Here is a 20,389-nt window from a genome sequence, read left to right on the forward strand (position 1 = left end):
ATTTCAGAATCTTAGAAACTCAGAATCTCAGAATCTCAGAATCTCAGAATCTCAGAATCTCAGAATCTTAGAATCTCAGAATCTTAGAATCTCAGAATCTCAGAATCTCAGAATCTCAGAATCTCAGAATTTCAATATTTCAGAATCTCAGAATTTCAGAATCTCAGAATCTCTTAATCTCAGAATCTCAGAATCTCAGAATCTCAGAATCTCAGAATCTCAGAATCTCAGAATCTCAGAATCTCAGAATCTCAGAATCTCAGAATCTCAGAATCTCAGAATCTTAGAATCTCAGAATCTCAGAATCTCAGAATCTTAGAATCTCAGAATCTCAGAATCTCAGAATCTCAGAATTTCAATATTTCAGAATCTCAGAATTTCAGAATCTCAGAATCTTAGAATCTCAGAATCTCAGAATCTCAGAATCTCAGAATCTCAGAATCTCAGAATCTCAGAATCTCAGAATCTCAGAATCTCAGAATCTCAGAATCTTAGAATCTCAGAATCTCAGAATCTCAGAATCTTAGAATCTCAGAATCTCAGAATATCAGAATCTCAGAATTTCAATATTTCAGAATCTCAGAATTTCAGAATCTCAGAATCTTAGAATCTCAGAATCTCAGAATCTCAGAATCTCAGAATCTCAGAATCTCAGAATCTCAGAATCTCAGAATCTCAGAATCTCAGAATCTCAGAATCTTAGAATCTCAGAATCTCAGAATCTTAGAATCTCAGAATCTTAGAATCTTAGAATCTCAATATCTCAGAATCTTAGAAACTCAGAGAATCTCAGAATCTCAGAATCTCAGAATCTCAGAATCTCAGAATCTCAGAATCTCAGAATCTCAGAATCTCAGAATCTCAGAATCTCAGAATCTCAGAATCTCAGAATCTCAGAATCTCAGAATCTCAGAATCTCAGAATCTCAGAATCTCAGAATCTCAGAATCTCAGAATCTCAGAATCTCAGAATCTCAGAATCTCAGAATCTCAGAATCTCAGAATCTCAGAATCTCAGAATCTCAGAATCTCAGAATCTCAGAATCTCAGAATCTCAAAATCTCAGAATCTCAGAAAAACTTTCTAGAATTTCAGGACTTTTTTTTATTTTTAAATTTTTTTAGAATTCCTAGAAATTATATGTAACAAATGATTTTTCCCAATTTGCTCTCATATTTACTCTCTATTTGAGTTCTAGACTTGCTCCCTTCGAGCTGGAAACTAAAAATCCAATGTTCAATTTTTCTGGAATTTGAGGAATGTTTGGAATTCCGGTCTGGCTTCGAAATTACAAAATTTTGAACTAGAAATCCCAATTTTCAAAAACAATGTTTTTGTAAAAAAAAAAGGTACCTGTACGACTCAATTCCGACTCTCTTATCCAGCGGTTTGACAGCTTCCGGCTCTGGCAATGGCAAACTTTTGTCCTTGTTCTTACGCAACTTTTTGAACACCGCCATTCTGAAAAATTCGGAAAATTGAAGAAAAAAAAAATAATTGGGAAAATTTGGGATAGATGTGAATTTACAAAAAAAAAATAGGAACATTTGAAAATTGAGGATGGTGTAGTAGAGGTGGAAGAGGAAGAAAAAGTGTTGGCCGAACTTTTCAAAAAGTTAGGCCACGTGGCCTAGCTTTCCAAAAGTTAGGCCATGGGGACATGGGACAATGGATAGATGGAAGAATAGTAATCTAGGCCACGTGACCTTGTTTTATTTTTTTGAAAAGTTAGGTCATGACCTAACAGGCACTGTATAGAAAAGCTAGGCCATGATTGGTGGCCAAACATTTTCCAATTTGGGAAAGTTAGGCCATAGAGAAAAAGAACGGACATTTAAACAAAACGGAACGGTGCGTATAGAAAAAATGTGAGGTGGCCTAGAAACGCAAAACTAGGCCACTACAGAAAAACCTAGGCCACGATTTTTGGTATACCGTGAGCAGAGACGAACGATAGCAGCGATCATTTTTGGCTGAAAATCAGAATTTTCAGGTTTTTGAAATTTTTTTTGAAAATTTGAACATTTTGAGAAAACTTACAATAAAGCCAAGGCTATAAAACAAACAAATATGAAAAGAAGAAAATTTTTTTTGGTATTTTTTTTTCAAAAAAAAAAAAAAGTAAAACAACAATTTTTTGTTCTTCTTCTTCTGTCTAGTTAGTAGTAGTAGGACGGAGAGTTTTGTGTCTTTTTGTTGGGGCAATCGGTTTTCTTCTTTTTCTTCTTCTTTTTTTATTCGAAAAAGAAGAAGACGTGGGGGGATTTATAAGAAGAAGAAGCTGAGAAAAAGGAGATGTATGGAGGATAGATGGGGTGAGGGACGGGCGCTGGCTGGATGGATATAACGTGGAAATTTTAGAGAGAGGGAAAAAAATTCAGAAGACGTGAAGAAGAAGAAGAAGCTAGTCGGTCGTCGCTGTTTTTGAGAGCCAATGTCGCAAAATAAGTGGGAAATAGTGTGTTGGGATGAGAGAGTTGGTAGAGATATTTTTGTGTGGGGGCGGATGGAGAGAGAGAGAGAGAGAGAGAGAGAGAGAGAGAGAGAGAAAAAGGACACCCAAGGGATATACACAGGAGTTCTTGAAATATATGAACGTAACAAAAGTTGAAAAGTTACGTCATATTTTAGGACCAACTTAAATAGATACGATAGAACTCAACAAGCTTTTTAGATTCCGGAATTCTAGAATTTTTGGATTTTGAGGTTCTGATTTCTGAGAATCTGAGATTCTGAAATTCTGGTATTCTAAGATTCTCAGACTCCATAAATTTCAAAAATCCCAAAAAATGGCCGAAAATTCCACTTCCATCCTTTTCTACGTCATTTTTCCCATCCCCATGGTTACGGCTCTCATATTTTTTTGCAAAAATTTACAAATGTACATTTTTTCCAAAACACATAACGCCTACATTCAGAAAAAAAAGGAATACACATCATTCTGATTGGTGATTACTCATAATTCGATAATGATTATGTTGTCATGTAGTGTAATAACTAATGATGAGCAATGAGAGGAAACTGGGGACCGGGGAACATATCAGAAATTTAGGATAAAAAGGGAATTTCAAAAATTCGCGGGGTTTGGAATTTCGGAAAGTTTGAAAAATTTAGAAAACAGGAAGAATAAGCAAAAGATTGTTTATAAATGGGACAGAAGAAAGAATAAGAGCTCTGTTTCACCACATCATTAGAAAAAAAATGAGCGGAAAAAGATGGAAAAGATGGAAAAAAATTTCAGAAATATATAATTTTTGAGATTCTGAGGTTTTGAAATTCGGAGATTCTGAGATTCTGAGATTCTGAGGTTTTGAAATTCGGAGATTCTGAGATTCTGAGATTCTGAGTTTCTAAGATTCTGAAATATTGAAATTCTAAGATTCTAAGATTCTGAGATTCTAAGATTCTGAGATTCTGAGATTCTAAGATTCTGAGATTCTGAGATTCTGAGATTCTGAGATTCTGAGATTCTGAGATTCTGAGATTCTGAGATTCTGAGATTCTGAGATTCTGAGATTCTAAGATTCTGAGATTCTGAAATTCTGAGATTCTGAAATATTGAAATTCTGAGATTCTGATATTCTGAGATTCTGAGATTCTAAGATTCTGAGATTCTGAGATTCTGAGATTCTAAGATTCTGAGATTCTGAGATTCTGAGATTCTGAGATTCTGAGATTCTGAGATTCTGAGATTCTGAGATTCTGAGATTCTGAGATTCTGAGATTCTGAGATTCTGAGATTCTGAGATTCTGAGATTCTAAGATTCTGAGATTCTAAGATTCTGAGATTCTGAGATTCTGAGATTCTGAGATTCTGAGATTCTGAGTTTCTAAGATTCTGAAATATTGAAATTCTAAGATTCTAAGATTCTGAGATTCTAAGATTCTGAGATTCTGAGATTCTGAGATTCTGAGATTCTGAGATTCTGAGTTTCTAAGATTCTGAAATATTGAAATTCTGAGATTCTGAAATTCTGAGATTCTGAGATTCTGAGATTCTGAGATTCTGAGATTCTGAGATTCTGAGATTCTGAGATTCTGAGATTCTGAGATTCTGAGATTCTGAGATTCTGAGATTCTGAGATTCTGAGATTCTGAGATTCTGAGATTCTGAGATTCTGAGATTCTGAGATTCTGAGATTCTGAAATTCTGAGATTCTGAAATATTGAAATTCTGAGATTCTGAGATTCTGAGATTCTGAGATTCTAAGATTCTAAGATTCTGAGATTCTAAGATTCTGAGATTCTGAGATTCTGAGATTCTGAGATTCTGAGATTCTGAGTTTCTAAGATTCTGAAATATTGAAATTCTGAGATTCTGAAATTCTGAGATTCTGAGATTCTGAGATTCTGAGATTCTGAGATTCTGAGATTCTGAGATTCTGAGATTCTGAGATTCTGAAATTCTGAGATTCTGAAATATTGAAATTCTGAGATTCTGAGATTCTGAGATTCTGAGATTCTAAGATTCTAAGATTCTGAGATTCTAAGATTCTGAGATTCTGAGATTCTGAGATTCTGAGATTCTGAGATTCTGAGTTTCTAAGATTCTGAAATATTGAAATTCTGAGATTCTGAAATTCTGAGATTCTGAGATTCTGAGATTCTGAGATTCTGAGATTCTGAGATTCTGAGATTCTGAGATTCTGAGATTCTGAGATTCTGAGATTCTGAGATTCTGAGATTCTGAGATCCTGAGATTGGTAAAGAATAGTTACAGTAGAAAAAAATCTGGATTTGAGAAAATTCCAAAAATTCAAAAAGTCCTAAAAACCGGAATCAAAAACTAGAGAAGTGGAAAAGCTCCTTTTTCACTATAACCTTAAAAACATAAATTTCCAAAAAGTTGAATTTTGATATTTTCTGAAAATATCTATTTTTGGAAATCCTAAAAATCTATTTTCTTCATATTTCCCAATTAGGACTGAAGTTTTCATAAAAGTGCAGAATGTGGGAGTTTCTGGGAAATTCGTCGAGATTTTCGGAATTTTCCAAATGGAATTCCTAGGCCATCAAAATGAAAATCCATCGAAAATTTGATTCCCGCCAACCCTAAAATCTGAACATTGTAGATTTTTCAGAACGTAGTATTCCAAAATAACAAGATTTTCCAGCTGAACTAATAAGAAAAATATGGAAAAAATGGAAAAAAAAACTTTTCTCGTGAGGAGGAGCAACACAATAGAAGAAGAAGAGCACTTCACTAATCTGACTACACTGACATGCTTTTTGGGGGAAAAAGGCGGGAGGAGGGAGGGCAAATCTCTCTCTCTCTCTCTCTCTCTCTCTCTTTCTTTCTCTTCTTTTTTGCTCCCCCCTTTTTTCCAACATCTTCAGATTCATCTTTACTCTTCAAAAAGGGAGGCATAAGCAGTCGTCGTCAGCAAGAATGTGGCAAAAAGAAGAAGAAGGAGGAGGGTCTCTTAAATTGGAACACTATTTTAGTTTTCTTGTGGGACCATGGGCTGGAAGGAGGAGAAGATGTTTTTGAATATGTTCAGAATTTTTTGGGGAGGAAAAGGAAGGAAATTTGGTTTAGGAAAGAAATTTGGGGGTAAAAAGAACGGATAGTTTAGGTTAGAGTTCCAATATATGCAATCAAAGTAGACTAGAAAATCCTTGAGGTACAGTAATCGCACCTTTCTCATGTGCACCTTTAATCGACTGTTGACCGGGCCATCACGAGCCCTTATAGAATTTGGTAAACTGTAGCTTGTCTATGAGCCAAGTTACAACCCATAAAGTGACCGAGCTTGGTCTGGTCGTGCCGGATCGGGTTTGTCTTGCCTGTAACTTTGTTCATAGACAAGATACAGCTTTTCAAACTGTATAATTTTGTAGTGCATGTTGAGTTCTATCATATCTAATTCAGCTGGTCCAAAAATATTGATTCTAAAAGAAACTATGGCAGAGGCCTGCAAAGACCTGGTTTATAATTATATAAGCCATGAAAAACGACTGTATATCTCAAAAACTAAAAAATTTGGAAAAACATTGTAAACTACAAAAACGTAGAAAATCAATTTTTACACATTTTGATAGTTGACAACTCTTTGTTAGCTATCTCGCCAAGAGAGCGCAGAGAAGCAGACAGTCTAGTTTCTCTGCGCCCTCCCCCTATCTTTCTATCCCTTCAGTTTAGCCGCTCGTATTTCAACAGCGAATAAAGATAACAAAAAGTTATCAACTAACAAAAAATGTGTCTAACTGTCTGCACTCTCCCAGTTGCATTAACTTAAAAAACTAAAACAGTAGCTACAAGATTGTAAGTTATAAAACGCTACAGAGCTTGTTAGCTGACAAAGTTCTTAATGTTCTCAAAATAGTGCCACCGAGCTATATGCATCGGAAAAGTGAGCATAACTCCTGAGCCATAACAGCTATTAAAATTTTATAAATTATTAAAATATAAAGCGGAAAATTTGACACATTTTCATAACTGACAACAATTTGCTTACGTTTGAACTAGAGGAGATAGAAGCGCTTGAAATTGATATGTCTTAATTTCTGAGAATTGTCAAAAAGATGTGAATTACAAAAAAAAACTTAAAGGTGGGGGGACATGAAAAAAATAATGTTCTCGAAATTTCGTTTAAATATGCCCCTCGAGGAGTTGAACGTGTGGTCCGAGGATTGAGGGTGCGGCGCCGCTACCGACTGAGCTACACGGGCAAAGAGAAAGCGGTCGCCCGATTGCATACATAAAGGCGAGGACGACAGCTGTACGCAGAGTGGCGTTAAGCGTTGTACACCGTCACGGTAGAATGCATACTCTGGCCCCAAAAATCCCCCGTAAAATCTCCTGTCCCCCCACCTTTAATATGGATTATTTCTGTAGTTTTGAGTCCCAGCAAAATCTTTATCTTTTGCAAAGTTCCAGGAAAATAGGAATTCGTCATACTGTTCCAGATATCGGTACCTACACTTGAGTGCTGTTTCAAAGGACTAGCACGTCCTGGAAATCCTAGAAAATCCAGTACATTCTCTCACAAGTGGAAATGTACTCAAAATTCATGGGATTTTTCAGAAAATCATATTTTTAGGAATGAACCAAAAAATGATGCTGAAAAAAAATATGGAAGCCCGCCTATGAAGGGGATCCTGGATAATGAATTGTTATTTTTCCGGTTTTGTTGCTCTTCAAGCTTCATCCACCCATGTTTTCTCTAATCTCTTTCTCTTTCTCTCTCTCACTCTATCTGCATCATTTAATGTGAATAAATGAGGAAGAGGGCTTCCGATGAACAAGAAAACGAAGAGCACCGGCGCATCGGCTCTTCGTCGGGAGTGTGGTGAGGAATAGCAAAAATAAGGGGGGGGGGGGGCAGATTGGTATTCAGCAAAGCGGAAGGAATTAGAATTATGCGACGCCGGCAAATTTGGGGTTATGCGGTATAGCAAAGAGGAGTAGATGAAGATAGACAGGGGGTGGGGGGGGGGGGGGCAGAGAAATGAGAATGTCTACCTGTCTCTGCACTCTCCCAACTATATGGAAAGTGTGGAGGATGAAAGTTTCTACATTTTGCTAGTTTATCGCGTTTCTACAACAACTTCAAAACTAGAAGAGCTACACTGGTGAGGCTGCGAAATGGTGTAAAAATTGCGCCACCGAACTACATGCATTGGAAACATGCGCATATCTCTTGAGCCATAAATGCTATAAATATTCACTAATTGCCAAAACGTAGAGCAAATAATTTTAAATATTTTCTTAGTTTACAACTTTTCGTTATCTTCAAAACTAAATGAGATACAAACGCGCAAAAGTGGCACAACATAATCGGTACCTAACGGTCGCTTCTTTAAAGGCGCATAACTCCGGAACGAATTGAGGGATCAAAAAGTTGTAAATTACAAAAATGTAGACCATAAACTTTTTCATCTTTTGTTTGTTGGTCAAATTTTTATAACGTTTAAACTAACCGAGTTACAGGCGTTTGAAGATATTTCTATCAAAAGTGAACATTTCTTTCTTTAAAGGTGGGGGGACATGAAAAAAAATAATGTTCTCGAAATTCCGTTCAAAGATGCCCCTCGAGGAGTTGAACTTGTGAGGGCGGTGATTGAGGGTGCGGCGCCGCTACCGACTGAGCCACGCGGGCAAAGAGAAATCCGCTGCCCGATTGCATACATAAATGCGAGAACGACAGCTGTACGCAGAGTGACATTAAGCGTTGTACACCGTGACGGTAGAATGCATACTCTAGCTACAAAAAAACTACGAAAAATCTCCTGTCCCCCACCTTTAAAGGCGCATATCTCAAAAACGAATGAGGAGATGAAAAAGGTTTAAAAGGTGTAAAGGTGTAAATATAAAACATGAACTGCTTCTTTTTTTGTTAGTTAACTAAATTTTAATACTGTTTGAACTGACCAACTTACAAGCGTTGGAAGTTATCCCTATCACCAAGTCTCCAAGAAGTGTTTAAAGGCGCATAGCTCAGTCACGAATTGAGATACCTAAAAATCGTAAACTACAAAAGTGTAGAAAATTGAATTTCACACTTTAACCCATTCCAAAACTTTAATATTACCATAGTTGGCGAGACAGGTTTACCACTACTAGGTGACGGATCAAAATGTACACCCTTCTTTAAAGGAGCATAACTTGGAAACCAAAAAGATTACAGCAACTTTAAAACCACAAAAAAATAGAAAATAAGATTTTCTATATTTCGTAAGTTGACACTTTTGCTCTAGCTGTAATAGTTCAAAAGATATCGATTGATTAGTGGTGATCTTCCGAAGTTCTATTTGACCCAATTTTTTAAATTCTAAATTCGTACTGTTTTTGTATATTTTCACAGCTACAGTACCCTAAAAAAGTATTTTGTACGAATGAAAATTGTAAAATTGTACTTTTTTTATTGTATAGTTTTTTTTTAAGTCAACAGTATTCTCAAAGCGCCGCTGTGTCTCTTTCAATTCAGTGTGTTTGATAGGCGCCTAGTGGGAGACGCAGTTACCAGCGGTCCTGTGGTGTAGTGGTTATCACGTCTGCTTTACACGCAGAAGGTCGTCGGTTCGATCCCGGCCAGGACCTCTCTTTTTTAAAAGTATTTTGGTTACATTTTTCATGTCAATTGTCTGGTATCTAAGCTTGCTGATATTAATTTCAGCCAAAATTTTTGTTTCAAAGCCCAGGAGAGAAAAGTAGAGAAAAAAAATACGATTCCAACGAAAAACAGCAATAACGAAGTATGCATATAAATTTCAGATGTTTTGTTTTTCTCTCTCTCTCTTTCTTTTTTTTAATGAGCATGTTTTTTCGTTGCTCGTGTGTGTTTGTGCTCCTCCTCCTACTCGTTTTTTCTCTTTTATGTCAAAATCTAAAAATATTTCAAGTCGTCTTCCCATTTCATTCGTACACATTATGTATAAGTTTGGCCAATTCTGTTTAACACAAGGGACTTGAGAACGACGCTCAATGCTCGTGAAGCGATAATTGGCTCAATTTTCAGATAGAAGAGGAAATGAATGAGCGGAGAGAGTCGTATAGAAGTTGTTTTGCGTGTGAGACTTTGTACCCTGGGAAAGAGAAGGGCAGCTGAAAAATTTTCAGAATTTCAGATTTGTAGAGATATCGGATTTATACCACATTTTAGTACTACAGATTGGTGGATGTGGCTGAAAATACAAACATCTGTCAATGGAGCCAAAGTAGGAAAATTTTACTGTAGCAAAAATGATCTCAAAATATCATACTTGCAATGGGCCGGGCCGGGCCGAGCCGTTGCAAGATTTTTCCTGTCTTTTCAAAAAAAAATTTCGGGGTCGACTGAAAAAATGGACGATTTTTCTGTCAAGTATTAAACTTTTTTTCATAGTTTTTTCACAAAAAAATTTGAAAAATTTGAAATTTCAAAATGTTTTTTTTTTAATTTAAAGAACCCGGGCCGCGCCCTGATTTTGCAAGTATGCGAAATATGGACCATAAAAGCCCCCAGAAGAGTTGAACTTGTGGGCCTAACATTGGAGGTGCCGCCCCGCTACCACCTGAGCTACGGTAGCTGCGCCCCCGACCGAACTGATTAGTACTTAAAGTTAAAACAAACGGGACCATTTTCGGCTTATACTGTAGATTTGCAGTTCAGCACCAGAAAAAAGGCATACAGTACCGGTCAACAAGATATACAAAAACGTTCAGTTGATTCTCGGCCATTTTAACCATTTTCAGAATTCTGGAACTCGACTGTCAAGTATCCGATCACTTTGAAAATTTCTGAGGATGTAAAACAGACCTAGATTGACAACGTTGCATTTTTAGAATTTTTTGAAATTTCCTAGTTTTTCAGCTATTTGCTGATTTCTGAAAGACACCTGTTTTTACGTCCAAAAAAGGGTGTCCTTCAGAAATGGGCAACACTTGACAGCCGAGCTCCAGAGTCCTGAAATTGGCCGAAAATCAAAATCACGTTTTTGTATACCTTATTGACCGGTACTGTATGTACTCTTCTAGTGACTTTTTTCAGTCAAAACTGAAGATTTGCAGCTCGGAACAACAAAAAAAGCATACCGTACCACAAAAGAGTATTTTTGAGTTCATTTTCGGTCATTTTCAGGAGCCTGGAGCTCGGCTGCCAAGTGTCCAATCATTGTGAAAACTTTGGAGGGTGTAATACAGACCTAGGTTGACAACTTCGCATTTTTAAAATTTTCTGAAAATTCCTAGTTTTTCAGCTTTTTGCCAATTTCTGAAAGACATTCCTTTTTTCAAGTTTTCTGGACAAAAAGGGGTGTCTTTCAGAAATCGGCGAATATCTGGAAAACAAGCAATTTTCTAAAAATTCTGAAAATGCAGAGTTTCTAATCTAGGTCTGTTTTACACTTTCTCAAATTCTCAAAGTGGTTGGAAACTCGACAGGCAAGCTCCGGACTCCTGAAATTGGCCGAAAATCAAAAACACGGTTTTGTGTATCATATTGACCGGTACTGTATGTACACTTCCAGTGACTTTTTTTCAGTCCATACTGTAGATTTGCAATTCGGAACCAAAAAAAAAAGGATAAGATAATACCCGAAGTTTATTTAGCACAATACACAAAACTTCCACAAAAAAGACTTACCCAAAACATCCGGGCATAATTTCCTTTGTTTTTTAGTTCCGCTCCAAACCAAATTTTCGCAAACCTAGAACTAGGAATACTTTGTCCGTGTAGCGCCGGCTGAATTGACTATATCACTTCTCTCGTTTCCTATTTCTTTTTTTTCTTCTCTTTCTCCTAACACACCCAGAATGTTCTGCTTTCCTATGCGCCCCGCCCTTTTAAAGCAAACCCTATATATCTCTTTCAAACCAAAAAAAATTTTCTTTGGTTTTTTTTCTGATGAACCTCCCGCGCTACCGGTAGCGGGCGAGAAAAAAAAGTTTACGAGCGATATAAGGCACTGGGAATATAAAAATTTTATATTCCCATCTTTTCTCGATCTTCCATCCGCTTCTTCTTCATTCACCCGTCATTTTATATGAGGGGACATTCATTCAGGAAGTGGGTGTAGGAGGAGAATAAGAGAGATTTTGGAAAATAACAGAGCTGTTTGATATTAAGAGATCAAAATTTTGAAAATTTTGTTCATTTACAGAATTTTTGTAGGTTCAAAACTAGAGGAGCTACAGGTGAGTCTGCGAAATGGTGTAGAAATAGTGCCACCGAACTATATGCATCGGAAAAGTGAGCATATCTCCTGAGTCATAAAAGCTATTAAAACTTCGTTAATTATAAAAATATAGAACACAAAATTTTACACATTTTCTTAATTTACAACGTTTTGTTATCTTCAAAACTAAGTGAGATACAAGCGCGCAAAGTTGAAACAACAAGAGAAAAACGAGATCGTTGGCACATGTGAGAGAGCGCAGAGAAACAAGAGTGTCTAACTGCCTGCACTCTCCCAGTTGCTTTAATTTGAAGAACTGAAATTTTATCTACAAGGTTGTAGGTTATAAAACGCTACACAGCTTGTTAGCTGGCAAAGTTCTAAATGTGCTCAAAATAGTGCCACCGAACTATGTGCATAGGAAAAATGCGGTTATCTCTCGAGCCATAAACGCTATAGATATTTACTAACTACAAAAATGTGAAGCACAAAATTTTACACTATTGGATAGTTGACAACTTTTTGTTATCTTCAAAACTAAATGAGATACAAGCGCGCAAAGTTAGCATAACGAAGTGCGAGAAACGAGAGTGGCTCCTTGTCTGCGCATTCTATCTCTTTTGGAGTGATAGTTATTGAAAAATTGTCAACTACAAAAATATAGAGAATAAAGTTTCACACATTTTCTTAGTTTACAACTTTTTGATATCTTTAAAACTAAACGAGATACAAGCGGCCAAAGTTGGCACCTAGTGAGAGAGAGCAGAGAAACGAGAGTGTCTCCTTGTCTGCGCTCTCTGCCCAAGCGACTCAATAGACCGTTTCTAAAGTAACAATCAATTCGATTTGCTATTCATGACAACGAAATTGGAAAATAGGAAAAAAAATGAAGAAAAAACTTTTGACTCGTCCGTCTCAAAAGAAAGCAGTCGAGTGTGTGTATTGTGTAGAAATGAGATGGAGAGGAGCCATTCAATCTGAAATTAGCATAATTCTTGGAAAACTGAGAAGAATAAGAATATGAAGAAGGCGGAGACGATGTAAGAATGAGGAGTTTTGGATCCTGGGGAATATTGGGGAAACTGTGTGGGAAAAATAAAAATTTCTGGAATCATGGGAAAAAGTTCATGGGACCCGAAAATTTTTGAAGCATGGCACGTACTTCATTGAAACACTGAATAGTTTTTCGGACATAATTTTTAACTAAAATGTTCTAGAATTTCAAGCTAGGTCACTTCCAAGCGGTATATCGCAAACACTGATAGGATGACCCCCTCTCTCCAACATTCAACATTGAGTCGATTTATCTCGGTTACTATACGAGATATCAAAAATTTGTCGACTGATAAACTATAGGTGATATTATGTTAAATAATTTATTCGTTGATCAGTTTTTGATATATCTTATAGGAACTGAGATAATTGAGCTCAAAGTGTAGGTATCGGGCGGAAGGTAGAATACGGTAGATCAGATAGATCACTTCCAAGCGGCATATCTCACTAGGGTTAATTTGTACAAAAAAGTTAACAACTACAAAAATGCAGCTCTATTTTTGTTCAGTATATTAAGTTTGCCTTAGATTGCTCTAGCTGGCTCTAGCTTGCCCTATCTTACTCTAGCATGCCCCAGATTGCTCTAGCTTGCTCGAGATTGCTTTAGCTTGCTCTATCTCGCTTTATCTTGCTCTAGCTAGCTCTAGCTGGCTCTGGCTTGCTCGAACTAAACTTAAGATTAGCAATCTTACAAAGAAAAGTTCAAAAAGGAATTTCCAAGTACTCCTTTTTTCAAAACCAGGAAGCCCTAGGTTTTTATAGTTCCGTCATTTATTTCCCTAACTCAATTAATGAACTGAATGAAATTTGCAAAACTTTTCTGCAAGTTCTGTCTTCCAAAATTTTCTTCTGTTAAGAGCAAAAGTTCGGAGCAGAGCACACCCAAATATAGTGAAAAATTAGTACCCAAAAAGTGGTTGTGCCAAAAAAACGGGCGGGAAAGAAAGTTGGTGTGGAGCAGTAAGAAGAAGAAGAAGTTTTCAGAAAAAGAAGAAGAAGGGGAAGAAGATGCGAATATGTCAATTAGATGTCGTTTTCGACCGAGAGCCAACTATTGTGAAGCGTTGGCGTTGAAGGAGAAGAAGAAGAAGAAAATATGGAAAAAAAACACCGAAGAAGAAGAGAAGTGTATCTGTTTGCTGGAAAAAAAGAAGAGTGACACATACACACTGAAGGAAGAGTATTCAATTTTTGAATGATGTGTGTGACGTAAAATTGCTCTTCACACTTGGTGGGATTAACTTAATGAGTGGTGGTAAAATTAGAAAGCGTTAAACGACGTTTAAACGAAGTAGGTGCATCATGACCTGGAATGATGGGTCGGTTTTGCACAGCTAGGGCAAGCTGGAGCAAGTTAGGAAAAGTTGGGGAAAGTTAGGGCAAGTTAGCGCAAAGCTATGACAAGTTAAGGCAACCTAGGGCAAGCTAAGGCGAGCTAGGGCAAGCTAGAGCGAGCTAGCGCAAGTTAGGCTAAATCAGGGCAACTTAGGGCAAGTTACGGCAAGTTAGGAAAGGCAAACTAGGGCTATTTAGGGCAAGTTAGCGCAAAGCTATGGCAAGTTAAGGCAACCTATGGCAAGCTAAGGCGAGCTAAGGCAAGTGACGGCAAGTTAGGGCAGGCTAATTAGGGCTAGTTAGGGCAAGTTAGAGCAAGTTAGGGTAAGTTGGCGCAAGTTTAGGCAATTTAAGGCAAGTTAGGGCAAGTTAGCGCAAGTTAGCGCAAAGCTTTGGCAAGTTGAGGCAACCTAGGGCAAGCTAAGGCGAGCTAGGGCAAGCTAGAGCGAGCTAGAGAAAGCTAGGGCAAGCTATAGCAAGTTAGGGCAAAATTGGGCAAGTTGGCGCAAGTTTGGGCAATTTAAGGCTAGTTAGGGCAAGCTAAGGCAAGTTAAGGTAAGTTAGAGCAAGTTAGAGCAAGTTACGGCAAATTTGGGCAAATTAGAGCAAGTTGGCGCAAGCTAGAGCAAGAACTTGCCTTTGGTTTGCATCAACTTGCCTTAGCTTTGCCATAACTTGCCTAACTTGTCCTAGCTTGCCCTAGCTTGCTCTCACTTGCCCTAACTTGCCCTAGCTTTGCCACGGGCTACAATTCGATAACACTGACACAAAATCTGAACATGTGAGGGTCTCACCAAATTGTACACAAACAAAATTTCAGCCAATTCAAGATCACAGTCAAGTGCTTGTGCATTGAAAATATAATTTCGGCCAATTTACGCCCACCCCCTCTCACTGACTTCTGACGCCACTATACGATGGAGTTAGGGGAGAAGAATCAATTTTTAGAATTAAAAAAAATTCCAATTTGTCAATGTTCTCTGCGCTGAAAAGTCCAAGAGCCTTGAAATGAGCAAAAGTTGTGCTCGGCCGCCTGATGTACCCAGTGCCTAATTAGTGCGTAATTAAGAGTAATGGGTTAAAAAGATGTCCCAGAAGGAAAAAGGTCAAAGACTTTGGACGTCTTTTTCCCAGAAACTCAAATGAAAAGAACAAAAAGAAACAATACAAGGGGAACCATAAGCCATATAAGATGAGCAATAAAAATGAGCAATAAAACGACTTTTTTAGGGTTTTTGGGGCTGCATTTCTATACACAATTTTTTAAGAAAACCTGCACCAGAAAAAAGAGACTTTGACGAGATTAGTCATTCCAGCGATGCACAAAAAAGAGGAAGAAATGAACAAAGAAAAAAAATAGAAGAAGCGGAATAATTTGGGGGGAGAGTGTGTGTCTTTGAGAATGCTCTGGAAAATGAAGACGAGAAGACAACATAAGGTATGTATTTAGAGAATGGGAAAATAGAAAAGACGATGGAGATAAGTGAATAGTAGTAGTAGTTGGGGGAGCAAGAGAAGACAAATTAGGGAGGGGGGGGGGGGTGGAGCAGTGAGAGGATCTGATGAGGTGGAAGGAGGAAGTTGGATGGGATCGGACTAGTAGGAAAGCGGAAATTTGGTTTTGGCCTTCAAAGAAGGGGGGGGGGCGAATCAAACTAGCTGGCCAAATATGGGATGTACCGACTGAGCTACAGTAATAAGTACAAAAGGGACTATTTTTAGTCTATACTGTAGATTTGCAGTTTGCAATAAAAAATACATACAGTGTCAGTCAATAAGATATAGAAAAAACGTAGTTTTCAGCTGATTTTGACCATTTTCAGAAGTCTGGAGCTCGGCTGTGAAGTTTCCGATCACTTTTAAAACTTTCAAGTATGTAAAACAACCCTAGATTGAAAATTTTGCATTCACAGAATATTCTGAAAATTCCTAGTTTTTCCGCTATTTGTCGATTCCTGAAGGACACTCCCCTATTTGTCCCGTTTTTGTAAGGAAAACTAGAAAAAAACAGGTGTTCTTCAGAAATCGGCAAGTAGCTGAAAATCTAAAAATTTTTACAAAAATTCTGTGAATGCAAAGTTTTCAATCTAGATCTGTATTATACCCTCCAGAGTTTTCAAAGTGATGGGAAACTTGACAGGTAAGCTCCGGACTTGAAATTGGCCGAAAATCAAAACTACGTTTTTGTATATCTTATTGACCGATACTGTATGTACTCTTCTAGTGACTTTTTTCAGTCAATATTGAAGATTTGCAGTTCGAAACCAAAAAAAAAGGATAAGGTAATACCCGAAGGTAATTTAGCACATAACACAAAACTGCCACAAAAAAGACTTACCCAATGGTAAAACTAATGGTAAAAATGACTGTAAATCAGCTGAAAAATAAGTTATGTATATCTTTTTCATGACTACCCCTGCTTTGAAGAAACGGATAAGGGATATGTCTGAATTTCTATTTTTGGAGAAAAATAGGCGGAAATGTGAGAATTGATAAAAAAGTTTGATTGTAAACAAAATTCGAAAATTTGTCTATTTTCTGAGAAATGTCATTTTCGGTACGAATGTGATTGCACAATTTTGGCAAAAAAATTTAAAAAATTAAAATATATTTAAAAAACGTGAGCCAAATTTCCTTACTCCGGTCCGCCATTTGTGCCACAAGAAAACGAAAATTCAAAAATTTTCAAAAAAAAACTTTAAAACAATTTTTCTCTGTTTCTGTTAAAACTATCAAAAAGTTGTTCACTGATAAATTCTTTATCATAATATCACCAACATTTTATCAGTTGACACATTTTCGATCGATATCTTTCACAGGAGCCGAGATAACTGAGCTCAAACTAGACAGACTGGGGGGCCCTTCTATTACAGGTTTTACGGAGATCTCTAAAAATTAGAGTTTCTGAATATAATTTAAAAAAAAGGAAAAACAGATTAAAATTTATCAAATGATAATCTTATTTGTTTTTAATCAAAAAAAAAAGACCACATCATCCAATAACACTGACCTTCAAAATCCAAAAAAAAAAATCAAAGAAATCGAATCCAAGTGACCACCAACATGACATGTAAAAACCACACACACCATGTGTCTTCAATCTATTTTTTCTGACACCTTTTCTTTCTTTTTTCACTCCTCTTCCCATTTTTTATTGACAAACAATCCATTCGGTTTGGAAGGGGAAAGAAAAAATGTGAAGAAGGGATATTGAGGAGCAAAAGATGTGATAAGAGATGGGTATATAGGCTTAGGCACTTGAGAAATATATAATAATAGAGTTGAATTGAAAATGGTGTCAAGTGGATTGTGATCAGATTAATGATTTTTAAACGGAAAATAAATATTGAAAAAAAAAACTTTTAGTTTGAAAAAATTGTCCATATCTCAAAAAGAAAAAGAGCTAGAAAAAAGTTGTAAACTACAAAAATATAGAACTTCTCATTTTACACGTTTTGTTAGTTAACAACTTTTTAATATCTATTGAGCCAAGCGAGATAGAGAGCACAGAGAAGCAGACAGTCGAGCTTCTCTGCGCCCCCCTCTCTTTCCTTACTAGTTTCAACATCCGTATCTCAGCTCAAAATTCGTACAATTGAATTTTGAAAATTATTATTACATAGAGCTTAAACTTTGCCACATTTTGCTAGTTGACAACTTTTTGATAGCTACCAAGGCAAGAGAGATAGAGAGCGCAGACAAACAGACAGTCGAGCTTCTCTGTGCCCCCCCCTCTCTCCCCTTAGTTTAACCGTCCGTAACTCAGCAGAAATTCAAGATATCACAAAACAGCATCAAAATGTGTAAAATTCCATTCTCTACATAATTGTAGTTGATAACTTTTTTCTAGCTATTTTAGTTTTAGAGATATGAGCCTTTGAAAAAAGAACCTTTGAACCGAATGTAAAAAATGAATGAAAAAAGACTATAGAAGGGGGTCAGTCACCCTATTCCATGCATTCATAATATGAATAAACCGCAAAAAAAGAGTGAAGACAGAAAATAGAGAACTAGTTTCTTTTTCAGAGGAAACAAGTGAGGAACAATTGGACGGATAGCCGGGGAGTGAGTCAAAGTTAGTCTGAAAAATACGGAAACTGGAATCAAATGGATGGATATGCATATAGGCTCATTATATGGTTGCAATGGAATGTCGCGATTTCCTCAATTGAAAATCAAGAAGTTTGGAGTTCTAAAAAAGTGGCTCAGAATTTTTAGATTTTTCTGAAAATTTCAGATTACACTAAACTCAAATAGAGCATCATTTTTGTAATGGACAGCTTTTTCGTCGAATTTCATTTTAATCTTAAATTTGCACTGAAAAGGGAGTCATGTTACTTTAAACCCGCTCATCTCGCTTTGTTGTATTTTTGCAGAAAAGTTGTCAATTACAAAATGAAGCTCTATTAGGTTGGCGGGAAAGTCTTTGTCACTCTGTTTGTTTAATCACTGTTCTCGTATATGGAGGCTGTGTATGATATCGACTCTAGTGAATAACAAGGTGATAAGAACCTTCCATATAAACAAGTCCCCATCTCCTTCCCTGCTCCTCATCTGTAATTGAAACGATATGTTTGTTCCCACTGCTATTCACATCAGACATGTTTTGATTTACCTCTTCCTATCTCACACCACGATGAAGGATTCGGAAACTTTCTTGAAGAATGTGTACAACACACATGCCCCTCACTACAATACTATTCGCAATTGGTTCCATCGTTTCGAAAAAGATGACTTCTCGCTCGATGAAAAGGATCGCTCTGGGAGACCCCGTGAGTTGGATTTGGACAAGCTGAAGCACGCATTGCAATCGGATCCATTTCAATCTAGCCGTGAACTAGCTGTCACATTCGGAGTTCACCATAGCACAGTCGTTGAAGGTTTGAAGTCTCTTGGAATGAGAAAACTTTTTGGTCGATTCATACGTCATCACCTGACTCAAGCCAACCTTGACCGCCGAGTCGACGATTCGATTACCCTTCTCACTCTCCACGCGGGCGATCGATGGCTGGACCGGCTAATAACCGGAGATGAGAAGTGGGTCTTCTACGATAATCACCACAGGAAATCCCAGTGGGTTGGAGAAGGAGAGAGCCCACAGGATGTCCCCAAACCCGACCTTCATCCGAAAAAAGTTATGCTCTCTGTGTGGTGGGGAGTGGACGGCCCCATCTACTGGGAACTTCTGCCCGAGGGCAAAACAATAACTGGAGACCTCTACACTACTCAACTACGAAACCTCAAGAAAGCAGTCGACCGTTCGGCCCTGAAAGACAAGAAAGTGTACTATCAACATGATAACGCTCGCCCACATGTTTCGAAACAAGTGAAGCAGGAGCTGATGGGATATGGATGGAATGTTCTCCCTCACCCCCCGTATTCTCCTGATCTTGCTCCTTCCGACTATTGGTTATTTGGCGATATGACACGTGCCTTCGAAGGAAGAAGCTTCAATTCCCGTGGAGCGGTCGAAGCGGCACTCAAACAATACTTTGCCTCACGCCCGGCTGGATTCTACCGCAATGGAATCCATAAATTGAGGGAACGTTGGAGACATGTTGTTGATAATGATGGACAATATAATTAATTATTCGGTTATTTTTTCTTTGAGAAATAAACTATTGAAAAAGTGACAAAGACTTTCCCGCCAACCTAATATATTTGTTCAGTATAGTCTGAAATTTTCAGAAGTCTTGAAAAATTCTGGATCATTTTTATAAGGGGAGGGACATACGGCAGCGCGCAAACTGGCGCGCAGCTTGCGCCACCTTAGCTCAGCTGGTAGCGACCCTATACCTCCAACGCTGGTCCCAGAATTTCAACTCATTGAAGGGCTAATGTGATCAAAATTGTGATAAAAAATTCCTCAATCATTACCAAAAGTTAGACAAGATAAAAATGAAAAAATCAAATTGTTATTCATTCCTTGTTGTCGAATTATTTGTAGTCTGTTTTCGGGATACAGTCGACGCGGCATCTGTGGTAGACGGCGTTGTAGTCGACGTAAATTTTTTGAAGCGAAGCCATTCGAGAATTGTGTTTTTGTAGCTCGGAATGAAACAAATTACAGCAATAGGGTCGATGAATGGAAATGCGGCGAGTGCGATGATACAAATGTAGTTGTTCCACCTGAATTTTTCGAGTAAAAAAAGTTTAAAACAGTTAAATTCTCTACTCACCATGTCAAGTTAATCTGAAAAATTGGCGCGTACCATGCGATTACTGTAGGTAAAAAGCTAGCAAATATTGGAATGCAGGTTTGGATAACGAGAGCTTTGAATAGTTGACGATGCATGGCTAGGGTGTTCTTGCTCATTGCGCAGTTTTTCGAGATTTTTGTGAGAATCTGAATTTTGGAACATATTTTCTAGTTAACTTAATTTTTATAGCTTAAGATCTGAGCG

The 20,389-nt window shown here is 37.4% G+C and overlaps 2 protein-coding genes and 1 non-coding gene across 3 annotated transcripts in view; 1 reads left to right on the top strand and 2 right to left on the bottom strand.

Moving 5' to 3' along the window:
• The window catches only part of CBG22405, a gene marked incomplete at both ends in the record, with an annotated part of 1,936 nt that extends 477 nt beyond the window's left edge, over positions 1-1,459 (bottom strand). The window contains one exon of the mRNA XM_045236737.1: positions 1,353-1,459. Coding sequence (XP_045100825.1) covers positions 1,353-1,459 — 107 coding nt within the window. The remainder of the gene's footprint in view (positions 1-1,352) is intronic.
• Positions 1,460-8,969: 7,510 nt separating this feature from the next.
• On the top strand, positions 8,970-9,042 carry CBG28292. Its single transcript has one exon. It is a non-coding gene (tRNA).
• A 10,858-nt stretch (positions 9,043-19,900) lies between these two features.
• CBG22407 overlaps positions 19,901-20,389 on the bottom strand; it is a gene marked incomplete at both ends in the record, with an annotated part of 1,769 nt that continues 1,280 nt past the window's right edge. Inside the window, 2 exons of the mRNA XM_002635628.1 lie at positions 19,901-20,114; positions 20,165-20,331. Of these exons, the coding sequence (XP_002635674.1) occupies positions 19,901-20,114; positions 20,165-20,331 (381 nt within the window). The remainder of the gene's footprint in view (positions 20,115-20,164; positions 20,332-20,389) is intronic.

The sequence above is a fragment of the Caenorhabditis briggsae genome, assembly GCF_000004555.2.
Source record: "Caenorhabditis briggsae complete genome, chrV, whole genome shotgun sequence".
NCBI lineage: Eukaryota > Metazoa > Nematoda > Chromadorea > Rhabditida > Rhabditidae > Caenorhabditis > Caenorhabditis briggsae.